At 36.5% G+C, this 14,557-nt stretch overlaps 1 protein-coding gene across 2 annotated transcripts in view; it reads right to left on the reverse strand.

The window, feature by feature from the left end:
- Positions 1–14,557, reverse strand: part of LOC115228918 (RNA helicase Mov10l1) — a 36,266-nt gene that overhangs the window by 16,384 nt on the left and 5,325 nt on the right. For both annotated transcript variants that reach the window (XM_029799398.2, XM_036506705.1), the window contains exons 3-9: positions 8,973–9,417; positions 7,039–7,371; positions 6,223–6,435; positions 4,748–4,862; positions 4,004–4,102; positions 2,701–2,847; positions 976–1,067 (exon numbers count right to left, since the gene is read on the reverse strand). In XM_029799398.2, the coding sequence (XP_029655258.2) occupies positions 976–1,067; positions 2,701–2,847; positions 4,004–4,102; positions 4,748–4,862; positions 6,223–6,435; positions 7,039–7,277 (905 nt within the window). In that variant the 5' untranslated portion in view covers positions 7,278–7,371; positions 8,973–9,417. The remainder of the gene's footprint in view (positions 1–975; positions 1,068–2,700; positions 2,848–4,003; positions 4,103–4,747; positions 4,863–6,222; positions 6,436–7,038; positions 7,372–8,972; positions 9,418–14,557) is intronic.

Here is a 14,557-nt window from a genome sequence, read left to right on the forward strand (position 1 = left end):
TGCATTATCTGTGAAGCTCAGCATTCCGCAATCAAACTTCATTACTTCTTTCTGCTTTCTTTGACCTTTCTCTAGCATAAGTACTTTCCATTAGCAGCATAAGGTACTCATTGTCTATTCATATCACGTAACTGATAGTGGTAGTTCTTCCAAAAATCAGAAGTTGCTTAACCACATTTTAATGTTATCTTTAGCTAGCCTTCATACAAGTTAATATGACACCTATTAAGAAAAACTCTTTAGAATGAGAACAAAAATAGAAACTGCCCAAATGAATGTATACAGTTTTTGAGAAAAATCAATGCTTGACAGAAGGCTTGAACTGTTTCAGCTGCAAAACCTTTCGTCATTATTCATACCACTAGAATCCATTTGGACTAATACAAGAATAAATTTGGGGGAAAAAAAAATTAAGATTCAAATCATTTTAATGCAAAGAGGAAAAAGATCATCTCTTTCAGTATATGGATTCCAAAGTTTCTTTTTCAGTGGTTATAGTAACAAAAATTCACCTAAAGTGCACTGATTTGACTCACTGGAACTAGTGTTAATCACAACTCTAGTCAACCTCTGACTGAAATCATGCTAGCAATAAGTATTTTACTAAATATTTTAAAATTTTAAAAATTAATAATTTTTTTTTATAAAACTGAGCTGAGAATGTGAATGATCTAAACATTGCCATATGATAGATTTAGCCCAATGGGATGTATGTTTGATACCCCTGGTCTCAAGAAACCAAAAACAAATTGACATTCTGCTTGCTTAAAAAATAATTTGTGCATTAAAATTGAAGGATACTAATGATTTCTTCACAATGCACAAGCACTATATCTCCAAACATAGCTGGAGAATATCAGGAGTGAAATGAAATAGAAGTGAACTAATGAACTACTGTAAAGTTTTCATTAGTTAATTTCAGAAATAAAGAAGCACTTAAGGAGCACATGGAAAAACACTAAGAAAATAGTTTACCTGTTGAATGTGAACCGGACATCATAATCTTCCCCAAGATATTTACTGTGGAACTCGGCATTAAACTTTAGGTATACTTCATCACTGTGCACCTAGAAATGGAACAGTCAGAAGAAATACATTAGTTCTGTCAATCGACATATTACTGTTAGACACTTTGAAGGAGGAATGCTAAATATAAAAACATTATCAAAGAAGAAAGAATAATTTGTTTTTTTAAAATTTTCTTCCATCAAAATTTAGTACAATATTCAGATTTACATGATTAACAGTGTTTTTTGTAGTTGAAGTGCTGTTGCAGTACCATTGAAGTCTTCTTGTTTTTATTCAATGTATATAGGTTAAGACAAATTGGCAGAAACCATACCTAAAATTTGTAGCTCAAAAAAATAAAAGTTTCCTCATCTAAAGAGCTATCAATGTTTATATGTATGAAATATATCTTCTCATAACATTTCCAATATAAGGAAAAGAGTGTAGTGGGTGCGTTTTACATGCCACCAGCACTGACATTGGCCATGCTTGAATGGTACTTTTTACATACCACTGGCACGGGTGCCAGTCAGGCAGCACTGGCATCGGCCATGACTACAATTTCACTCAAATCAACAGGTCTTCACAAGCATGGCATATCACCCAACGATTGAAGGGTGCTTTTAAACAGGTCAGTTATGCGACACTGCCATAGGCCAATCTCACTTGGCTTGCCGGGTCTTCTCAAGCACAGCACGTCTCTTGGTCACTTGTCATTGCCTCAGTGAGGCCCAACGTTCAAAGGTTGTGCTTCACCACATCATACAATGTCTTCTTGGGTCTACCGCTTCCACAGGTTCCCTCCACTGTTAGGGTGTGTCACTTCTTCACACAGCTGTCCTCATCCATATGCATCACATGACCATACCAGAGCAGCTGACTCTCTTACATTTGATGCTTCTTATCTCCAACTTTTCACTTAGGACACTTATACTCTGTTGTGCATGCACACTGACATTGCACATCCAGTGGAGCATACTAGCTTCATTTCTTTCAAGCCTACACATGTGTAGTCGCAGCCTATGTTTCATACAGGCACCTCACAGTCTACTTTTTTTTGACTCTGAACGAGAGGCCCTTTGTTACTAGAAGTAGGAGCTCTCTGAACTTTGCCCAGGCTATTCTTATTCTAGCAGCTATGCTCTCAGAGCATCCACCCCGAATACTGACTCGGTCACCTAGGTAACAGAAGCAATCAACTACTTCTAGTTTTTCCCCCTGACATGTGATGGAATTGGTTTTCTGTACATTTTCAGTGTTTATTGCACCTGTGCATCTTCCACACACAAAAACTATCTTCCTTTGATATTGCAGTACCTCTTATGTGTCAATAGCTTACACTGGGTATGTCTTATGGAGTTTCTACCTACACCTTTTCTACAGATTGAGAAAGACCATCTACCTGAAGGGATTTGTGATTTGTCCACCTTCCTATTTACTAAAACTTTGGTTTTTGCAAGGTTAACTCTAAGGCCTTTCAATTTTAGATCTTGCTTCACCTGAAACTTCTCTAGTTCTGGTAGTGATTTAGCTATTAGGGGAAGGTCCTCAGCATAGACGAGCTCCCAGGGACAACCTGTCTTGAATTCTTCTGTTATCGCCTATGATGAACAAGAGGGGGCTGAGGACTAATCCTTGGTGAAACCCCTACTGTGTGTGAGTGTGTTAAAAAGGACATTAAGAAGCACCCACCTCGTGAACAATTCCTTCAAATATAGGACCTCCTTCTGCACCAGGGGTTGACAGATAGACCCTGTCGCCAACAAGCACTGATGGTCTGCCTTCTGCTAAACCTGGAACCTTCAAAGATAGGTACTCTCCAACAATATTCAGACATACCTGTAAAAGACAGTGATAAATGTTTAATGCATATAAATATATACGTATGTACATCTAAATAGGTAAATAGTATAACATTCATATTACTGTAATACACCCTATGCCAGCATTAGATAGCAATAATAATCCTTTCTACTAAAGTAACAAGGCCTGAAATTTCGGGGAAGGGTACTAGTCAATTACATCAACCCCAGTATTTCACTGGTACTTTATTTATCAACTCTGAAAGGATGAAAGGCAAAGCTGACCTCAGCAATATTTGAACTGAGAATGTAGCAAAATACTGCTAAGCATTTTGCTTAGTGCACTAACGATTCTACCAGCTCACTACAACAACAGCAGCCGCAGCAACAATGTTGTTGCTGCTGCAGCCTTTTGTTTTACATATTCAATATCTAGTTATCATCTACAAATAAGTATGACTTGGCAGCATGAACCATGCTTTTGGTAATTGTTTTCAGTGCCTGTATTGTTATGTACAGACATAGACTATCTCAGTCTTTTCACTCTTGGCCCAATGGAACATCAAGGATGTGACAGTTAAAGAGAGAGGAGGGGAGAGAAGGAGAGAGGAGGGGATAGTGGGGAAAGGAGATAGGAGGGAGATAGGGAAGGCAAGAGGAGAGGTAGGGAGAGAGAAGAGAAGGGAAGGAGAGTGATAAGGGAGAGCGAGGGGAAGAAGGGGAGGGAGAAGGAAAGAAGGGGAGAGCCACAGTAGCATTTGGTTGGTAATAATTTTGGCTGAGTAAACAAGAGCAACTTAAAATGAAGCGCCTTGCTCAAAGACAACATACTGCACAGTCCAACAACAATAACACACCCACAAGGGAGTCTCTAGTCTGTCACTAAACCTGCTATAAATAGCAACCATATTTCCACATACCACATCCAACCATCTTTTGAAAAAGGAAAGCACATATTGGATAATAAAGACCTACATACACAATATCTGGAAAAAAATGGTATGATTGTGGTTCAATAAGAACTGACAACTTATTGTCACCTGGCCTACTAGATTTAACAGCCAAATCTCCCTCAAGTCATGTCCTACTGCTTTACAAAAAGGATACACTAGATGATGTAGTTCAAAAGTATTTTATGCCTGCAAAAAATAAAGATGGGTTAGTCATGGCAAGAATGATGAAATAAGTCTTACCTGTTCTAAGTCAAATGCTCTGATATCAATATCTAACTGGATCTCCTCCAGATAAAGCAGTAAGGAGAACTTGGATTCATAATTCTCATAGCAGAGTGTCTGAAAGTAAACAGTAGAGATTCATTATTTATCAATAATCATCACCCTTTAACATCCATTTTCCATGCTGGTTTCTATGGATGGATGCCCTTCCTAATGCCAACCGCTTAACAGTGTCACCTGTCCACTCACTACTTCACTGTTAACTTTCTATGGATAGATGGATACAGACTCATTGAATTCAGATAATTTTAATTTGAAATATTCTCTTAGTTTCTAACACAAAACTTTAATAAGTAGTTCTACACAAACCAAATACTTCAATGTGCAGTACACATCCAGTCATAATTTAATCTGCAGTACCTTCATATTTTTACTTATGACACAATATATTTCTTAGGAGTTTTATTTTTATATTTCTTCATGTTGAATGTTGTCAATCCGATAATCTAGAAGTCTTGCCAAAAGGCAAAACAGACTACAACTGCAATAAAAAGCAAAATTCACTGACTCCAAAGATATTCAAATTTTGTTAAGTGGAATTAATGTGCACTCAGACCAGACTGAATGCTAGTTAACATTAGAGACTGCAACAGATGACCAATATCAATTGGCCAATGGCTAGTATGTTTGACATGCCTTAAGACGCTTCAGTAAAATTATAATTTATGTTTGAACAAAAAGAATTCAGTGAAACATACTTACTTCTTCTAGGATGGGAAAAACTTCTCTTAGCTCATCAGAATTAATAACAGGATTTCGTATTTCTTGTGGAACACGATATTGGCCAAGTCTTTTTGGTAATTGCAGCTTTGGATACCTTGAAGTAAAGAAGGATTTGAAATTTTTTTTTTTTTTAAATCTACCAAGTTTACATAATCAACATCAGTTTTATGGATTCTTTTTGTATATAATTAATATAGACAGCACTGATTTAAAAAATAAAATGGTATGTAACATAGCCCAATAAAATTCATCTCTAGAGCAACTGAACTTGAGAAAGGCTATCCATCTCCAGGCTGAACTCACAAGAGGAATTAAGCACAGCAATGCCGTTAATAAAAAACTTTACATTGAAGATTTGCTCTTCGGTATGGTACTTATTACAGCATGATGGACTGGGCAATTTGAGAACCATCGTCTCAAAGTAATGTCTGTGACAGAATCATCATCATCAGCTAACATCCGCTGTCCATGCTGGCATGGGCTGGATGGTTTGACTGGGCTGGCACACTGGAAGGTTGCACCAGGATCCAGTCTGATTTGGCGTGGTTTTCTATGGTTGGATGCCCTTCTTAATGCCAACCACTCTGAGAGTGTAATGAGTGCATTTATGTGCCACCAGCACAGGTACCATTTGCATGACAGCAGTATCTGCCATGACTGTGATTTTGCTTGACTTGATGGGTTTTCTTCTCAAGCACGACAAAATGCCAAAGGTCTTGGCCATTGCCTCCATGAGGCCCAACACTGGAAAGGAACTTGACCACTTTGCCTCCATGAGGCCCAATGCTCTAAAGGAACTCAACCACCATGAGGCTCATTCAAAAGAAATTCAGCCATCTTGCCTCTGTGAATCATTAAATTCTTGGTTGATGATTCAATATTCTGATCAACTCACCAATCTTACATCCACTCTCACACATAAACATTGATTGATGTCAAATCAGGAGTTACAACAACAAACAAGTTCATTTAGTAAATTGTTGTAATCATTTGCTTTAATCTAATTCGGACTGGTTAAATTTAACTAAGCTGTATGTAAGTCCTATTTTGTTAATTTCCTGGTAATCATAAGTCAATATTCAACTGTTTATATGATACAAATACTAAAATATTTTTATGTATCTTTGTTCATTTAGGCATGAAGCAAATGGTTCTTCCTAGCCATAATTATCCCCACAATTCCCACCAAGGCAATCAGAATAAGGTGTTTTGTTCAAAGAAAAAAAATCTGTCACTGGCTTTGATCGCTTGAGACCATCACTTTAACCCCTCAATAAGATCATACCGTTATTAATTAATAACTATTCCCTTAATTTACCAAAACACCATCCTGCAGACTGGTCAGATTCTGTCAAATTTTACAACCCATGGTAGCATCAAAGATGTATGTTAAAAAGAGGATTATGATAAACATCTTATCTCAAAGCAAAAAGCAAGAAAGCCAAGTTTAATACCTTGTCATTTTCTCCCCAGGAACAACCCAACTGTCGTCCATCGACTCTCTGTACCGAGTGAAAGGGGTTTTACTTTGCTGTGATCCCTGCATAGGTTGCGACTGTTGGGGCATGTAATTTTGGTATGGATCAATTACAGTCACTGTAAGATGTCGCCCAATTCTAAACTTGTCGAACTTGAAAACTAGTAAGACCTTATGGTTTCCAATATATCTGAAAGAGAAAATACAATAAAATACTATAATAAATGTCAAATAGTAAAAATCCCATTGAAATCAAGAAGTATACATGGAAAGTTAAATTAGTCCTCCTAAATAATTTAAAAAACAAGAGAAATGCAATTTATCATCATTATCATCAGAGGTTTGAGGTTTGCTTCCTGTTATTGACATAGATACAATACTGCACACCTGCCCACTCTATCAATATGTTTCTCAAAAGATTTTAAATTACTTGAGTTTAATTTTATTTTGACTATGTTTATCCTCCTAATCATCAACTTACTGAATTTTTCTCTCTCCTTTTTATATTTTTACCAAGCAAAGATGGTCCATTATTATTGCTTAGCCAAATCCTCATCCTAAGACAACTGGCATATCTCAACTCTACTCATAACAAAGTAAGAAAGGATTTGAAATTAAATTTCCATGTAACTTTCAGCAAAATTACATTTTGAAATAAGAGCTGGTACAATTAAACAAATAAATTAGAGGGGGTTTATTTGCCTCACTAATATCTCATATTACAGCTAATATCTGTTTGACAAGAGATAATTAGGCTACACACCAACAAAAATAAACAGCAAAAATATCTTACTTGGTGGTGCAGGATATATTCACATAAGCTGCCATTTTAGGCTGAAGAACCAGCTGGCCTTTCACTTCTCTGGAACTTGAAACTGATTTAGAGCTGGCCATCATTTCTTTCACCACCTTCAAACGGTCCACATGGAACTGACTTTCCTCAGTAGGTAGCTGAATTTCAAGCAGTGTCTGTGGATGGTTTCCATTGTTCCGAATCCACAAAGTTATAACCTTGCTCTCCTCTTTAGACATCTTACCAAAATCAGAAATTCCACTAATGATGATCCCTTCTTTGTCTTTTAGTAGATCACCAAGGTAGTTGCTGTGTGGGGTAATCTCAATTTGGCTGCAGACAGAAATGGTTAATACACAATGAAAAGCAGTTCAATATAATCACATTTAATAAACCAGAATCATCCCAGTTGGTCTTTTATAACAAAACACAAGCTAGGATATTTTAAAGCCATTCAAACAACAGGCTAATTCCATCCAGTTAACTTTCATAAGATAACAGAGAAACTGTTTATACACAAGTTAAAATATCAGATATTTGACTGCCCCCACCCCCATCATCATCATTATTATTACTATTAATGGATTCCTAGAGTTAATAAAAACATTTATAGTAATTATAATTCAAAAAGTGTTGCAATTGAGAGGTTTCCCTGCTAGGTAGTGGTATACTGTGGTATCAGCTTTCCAAAGATCAGGATAGATTCTTGTGGAATGGAGACAGAATGTGTATACATGTGTGTGTGTGTGTGTTTGTGTATGAAGAGTTTACAGAGGACAGGACTACTTCCAAAGTGCACTGTCTGAGGGTTGTAAAAGGATACTATCTGAGTCAGCAGTCATGTTGGTTTGGAGTAACAAAAAGGTTTTTCACAGTTCATATGTAAGTATACATGGTATTGGAACTGGCAGAATGAAGAAGGTAAAGTTTCAGTATTTTGCAAAGTGCATACAACGTAGAGTTAGAGGCAAATTCAACAAATGTGAAAGTTCTCACCGCCTAGTATTGATTACAGAGTATTATGGTTGAGAAGTGTTGAGTAGATAGCTTCCTCAGAGATGGAACTCACAAACATCTTTTACTTCTCAGATGGCAACTGTGGCAACAGTATAAGTCAATATGTTGGTGAAGGTGGGTAGGTTTTTCCAGGTGTTGTAGGCAGTGTTCTATACTTGACTTGAACTACTGTAGTACAGGTATATGTGAACTACATATATATATATATTATATATATATATATATATATATATAAACATACATATATATATAGATAGAGAAAGAAAGAGAGAGAGAGACAACAGGCTTTCAGCTTCCATTCACCGAATACTCACAAGGATTTGGTTAACTCAAGTAAACAGAAGACACTAGCCCAAAGTGCCACACAATGGGATTGAACCCAAAACCATGTAGGTGTGAAGCAAGCTTCAACACATTCATGCTTTTCCCGAAGTATTTTTTGTCAGGATAATAAATGAAACAAGGTATGCTCATAAAGAGCACACCATTATTACATCAAGATATGAAAGTGTACTATGAATGCTTTTCCTGAAGGCACTTGTAGTTACTGGATTTGGTTGTTTGTGGAATGTAAAGAAATATGCTTAAATGGATGATTTTGATCACTTTTTGGCTGGATACCTTGGTGTATCAGAGCTAAAGCAAATTTGCTACCAGGGACAGTTAGTGTAAAGCTAAAAGATCTCAATCCAGCTAACTGATATGAAGTGCCATACAGTGCAGAAGAAGTAATCATGTCAGAAGTTGGTTTGTGTAAGGCTGACAACAGAATATTCTAAAGGTATTTACAAACAAAATGGTGGTACAAAATTGGGCAGCTTGTATACCTGCACTGACTTATCCATTTACATATAGCAGTAAGCATACGTAAAAAATTAAATTAGATAGCTTTTTCAGAGAGGAAAACTGCAACTTACTTGTGTGGAGACCGTGGCAGACGAGACACTGAAATGGCTCTCCAATTACATTTTCCTTGTTTACTTTCAATGGCTGTACAGCAGACTTGATCTTTACACTGTGGCTTATATCCGTCAGCACAAGCTTTGACATAAAAGAAGATATCTTTCTTGATGTAACCATGATCCCGAAGGACAACACTGACTTCACTAGTGAATTGTTGTTGTCGAAGTGGCTGCACATCAAATGCAACCACCTCACTATTGTTTTCACGCAGATCAACAGTCACCCAATCGCCCACTTCAGGTATGTAACCCTTGATACAGTTCTCTATTTTAAAGGGTATATCCTCATTAATTAATCCTTCACCAAGATGGCACTGTGTAATTGTGCCCACGCCAGGTGCTAACTCTTTCAAGAGTCCGTTAGAAACAGATTCAGATTCAACACAATCATCAGAATGATCTAGAAAAGAAAAAATTTATATTTAGGAAAGTAAGACATATTATTAGAGTTTTATGGAGTCAGTATTCTCAGTTTTTTCTAGATGTAGTTCTTCAGCAGGTACCTTTCACCAAGACGCACAACGTTTCTTCATTCAACATCTCTCAAATGTTTGAGCTAATATTTCAACTAATACCTTCTCAACTGCACTCAATCCAAACAAAAGCTTACACTTTACATAATTCTCAAATAATTTGAGAAACACAAAAAAATAAACAAATTATATCTTACCAATAGAGACGACAATTATTTCAACTTTATCCTATGTTAAGCTACTATACTATCAACCACTCCATCAGTATTATGCATGTATCCTAGGTAGCACAAATTAACTGATTAAAAAAATGAGTAAACCACTTGTGCAGTGCATAGTTTTCACATTAAGATTGTTCATATTGATGACTACTTTAGTGCATCTATTCCAGCTAAAACTTTTGTTACTATAAATCTGTCATTACTCAAAATTATTCAATTTCTAAATGATTTGCTCTAAACTAAAGCTGAGAGATTACATTATTGTATTTAGGGTCAAACAATGAGTATACACAAACAACACAGTATTTTAGTTTCTGTATATATGTTGCTATAAGGCATCTGGAGATTCTTCTTTCAAATAATACCTTATTGTTGATCATATTTGTCATTTTAAGTATTTAAAGTAGATTATCAACAAAGAAAAGTTTTGTAGTTCTAAAACATTTCTCAATGAGAACCCTGTTTTCAACATGCAAAAGTTCCCATGAACATCTAGTTTTGGACTTCAGTGCAATTGTCAAAACAAACAAAATGAAGATAATAATAGACAGAGCCTTGGTTGAAACCCTCCTAAATTTTCAAGGAATCCACTGTCAGTTCTGATACTTTTAGCGCGCTCTCTCTCTAACTGTCTATCTTTTAGTCTGACCCACTCTGACAAGTCATTCATCCATACATTGTTTGCTCATTGAGAAATAAACCCTGTTAAAGTTCTGTAGTTAATTCATTTAGCAAAACAAATTTCATCACTAATTACAATCAAGTTTGTAACAATATGAAATATGTGGTCATGCTGGTGATGGAATGCTAACCCTGAAACATAAAAGATAATCTTAACAGGAGATAATTGTTACTTTAACCCTCACCTAGATTACTAGTAATTAAAGGCAAACAGCAATCAATAATCAAGACCCAAATAGTGAAAAGTAAATGTATCAACATATAAATATATTTTCCAGCCACAATAAAGTACCTGCACAAATGGAGCTGGCCAATGATAGGGAAGATGGAATCACTGAGTACTTACAGCAGGATGACATACTGATGCAAAAATAGTTGGTTGAGGTAACTGAATATTGAGGTCCAGCTGTAGTTCTGTATCTCGCTAAACAAAATTGCTTCAGACAGTCAACATTAACAAGTCTCTTGTTTATCAAGCATGCCAAAGGTAAAATACTTAAATAATAAATGCGCCCATTTAAAGCCTAGCCAGGCAAATGGGCCCGGTTTCCTGGTTTCAGTGGTGTATGTGTTCCCTAGCTGAATGGGACACTAGTCCATCACAGCGTTACTCATTTTTGCCTGCTGAGTGGGCTGGAGCAACATGAAATGAAGTGCTTTGCTCAAGAACACAACGCGTCGCCCGGTCCAGGAATCGAAACCACAATCTTATGATCATGATGCTAACACCGTAACCACTAAGCCATGTGCCTCCTCAAAATACTTAAAAGTCCCACATAATCTTGAAAGCTCTTTTATACAGAGTCTGAAGAGGCTACAAAACATACATCTCAATGATTGGATACATGACCAATCAGAGAGATATTAAGGAATGAGTATTGTAATCTGCTGTGATCTAGTTATGAACAGTGATATACTGAACCTGTGTTCATATAGTCGATGAATATAGTTGAATAGACCGGGTTCTGAAATAGGAAGAACTAGCTGTGACCATCCATTTTGGTAACATACAGAAATGTGGCTGGTGTACATCCAAGTTCATCCTTCATTGTAGAACACATTCTTGTTTAGCACAAGAAGATACTTTGATCTGCCAGCAACTTTAATGCAAACTTGAGCTAATAATAAAAGCATTCCACATCATTGTTATTTGTTGGATGGTAAAAGGTGTTACAGGTGCTACTGTAACTCAACAGTTGTATCAATTCAATAAATAAATTGGAATCAAATTGTCATGCCCAAACTGTTATAATGGTAAATGGCATGCTGTATCTAGAAGTTTAAATATACAAAAGTCTTAGCTGTGATTTCAGCTGTGATATCAAGTAGTGGAATAGCCTCAAGCCACCTGACATAGATGACAACTTAAGTAAGCATAGAACTATGTCCAAGTGAAGGAGGAAGTGGTCCCAGAAAAGCAATGTGAATGTGACTGAACGTAACATCAAAGGTGCCTAACAGTGATGTACTTTTGCTTCCTGACATGCCATGCAGCTCCTGGTCCATTCTTTGGATATCTTTGTTGATAACAATCCAGAAGGAACATGCCAATATGAACTTGTGTAGATCTGCTGTCTGGGTGTGACAGACAGTGCAGTGGATTAAAGATTTCATACTGATGCTAGTTTTGGAACTAAAAGATGTTTGTGACCAGTGGAGATATCTCACCAAATATATTCATGTGAAGAAGGAAGTAGAACTTGCTAGACTAACAAAGAAGGTAATGAATTCTATAGCATGGAGAGTTTGTTGTGATTTTCTTGTATAAAAAACTGATGAAAGAAACAGAAATATAAAGTGCATCTATTACATGTGTGCATGAAGTGTATCTGCTTCCATATAGTAGAGTCCCTTGATATGCTTAATGTTAGTTGTATATTGAGAAATCTAGTGAAGATGGCAAGTCACTCTCACTGAATGACAATCAGTTTAAGATATTAAGGCTTACATCAAAGTTTACAGATTGAGTAATAGTGAAGATATGACAAAGTGTTTTACTTCACACAGAGGTGTGTTGCATATAACTCCAGTCCAAAAGTGTTGTACTGTGTTTCTACTGGTTGCAAACGTTTTGAGAAAGAAAGCTGTCAAACACCATCTACCACAGACACCTGATGCATAGTGGTGCATATATTCTAGGATGAACAAGAATGGTAATTTCAGTCAACTTACCTTTCATCTTTCTAGCTCACTCTCATAAAGGTGATAGACTGAATCTTCTTTCTGTTCCTGAGTATGTCAATGAGCAATTGGATAGCATCAGTGCAATTACAGATGAGAGAGTAATAGAAGTTGTTGAAGCCAAGAAATTCTCTTAACTTACAGTGATGTAGGCACAAGAAATTCTTCAAAGGCCTTCACTTTCTTCCCCAGAAGATAGATTCTTACTTTGTCATCAATTGGCCATGGAACATCAAAGATGTATCATCAAACAAACACATTATGACTGATGACTATGCCATATTCAGTTAGGCAATTAAGGAGTAATTGAAGCTGACCATATTTGAGCTTAGATAGAAGTAACCTCCAGATGTCAACTATCAATCTCTGAAATGTCTATGTAGTGCTACAAAGCCCAAATGATGTGTACAACTTGTAGAGTTTAAGGAATGTCATGATTGCTGCCTTGTGAATGTCCTCTGGCTCTACTGGGATCTAGTGGTATGCTATGACAAGGTCTATCTTGGATAAGGTTTATGTACTATTGAAAGATCTGTCGAGTAACTGGAAGTGTACAAATCACCAAAACAAAGCCAGACATCTGGCGTCCTCTCAAAAATCATATGTATGCTAGACAACCAGTCAAATCAGTTACTAATGAATGAGCAAATTATGATGAACTCAAACACAACTAAACTGTGATTAAACAATGTTCAAATGATCTGGAGTAGAGCATCTAGATCTAATTAGCTCTGGTGGTTTTCATGTCTTACTATGGTGAATAACTGTGAGCATTATTCCTCTGTCACTGTACACAAGATGAATGACTATTGAGTATTCACAAAGAAAGGTGTTGAACCTAAATGAAGTTGCTTTCAATAACAGGGCTCACTGACTGAGAACAAGTAATGTGATTCCTAGCATAGTAAAACTGGTTACGGAATCAATAACATGATGGTGCTTCACATTCACTAAAAGACCAAGAAAATCAGCCTCAATGAAGGGATAAATCAACTTTGCAATGATGAACCATCAGAACACTTGTCATAATCTTAGCACAAGTGTGCTATTTCACCACATGTAGTAATGAGAGAGTGGTCAACAGACTGAAGTAAATTGATTGTTAATATGCATTTAAGCAGATGGGCTGCTTACTTTGCACCTGTGGCTACAAAATATTATAAACCTGTCAGTCACAATAAAGTAGGTAACTAATTGAGTTATAGAGAAAATCTGTTGCTGCAGTTTGGGCAGCCATTTCCCTTGTTTGAAGGAGTCCTTTTCCCCCTCCAACCCACGTGAACAAGGCTTGACACATTTATGAGTGTTGTCACCAATTTTCAAAGGTACCAATACTGTGAACCTTTATGCCTGATTAAACTAGTGCTACACACAAGCACTGACATGGAGAGCTATGTGAGCAGCTACTTTCTCTGCTACCCTTGACAGAGTTGAGCTGTGAACACTTGCATACAATGTGTCAAACTCACAACATAGCACTAAGTGTTCTGGCAAGTGTGGTAATGTAGAGCAGATGATGGAACACGGACCATAAACCATTAAAATTCACCTTAACCCAAAGAAAAGTGGTATATTTATTATAGTTGTTTTCAAAACAATGTTGCATCAGTTGTACCACAACTGAGTATAAACTTAAACTGCATACTTTTGAAGCCAACTACAATACTGTGAGAAGACACTGTTCTGGGCTACCTCCTCATGGTTATAAATTCAGATTTACTACAGCTTATTTCATCATGGGTCTGGTCAAAAGACTTTATAGTGCATTAATTTTCAGACCTTTCTTGCTATCAGAAACAGGTATCAGATATTCTCGAAGTTGATAGATTACTAACGTACCTAGAACATGATACACTGGCATCATATCCCACAAGATTTATCACTAATGTAATTAAAGACAGAACCAAATTGAAGAATCTTTAAGAGCTCTTATAGACTTCAAATATTTATACGTATTAATTCCAACACTAGATTCCTAGATTCT

This window comes from Octopus sinensis, linkage group LG1 (assembly GCF_006345805.1).
Source record: "Octopus sinensis linkage group LG1, ASM634580v1, whole genome shotgun sequence".
Classification (NCBI taxonomy): domain Eukaryota; kingdom Metazoa; phylum Mollusca; class Cephalopoda; order Octopoda; family Octopodidae; genus Octopus; species Octopus sinensis.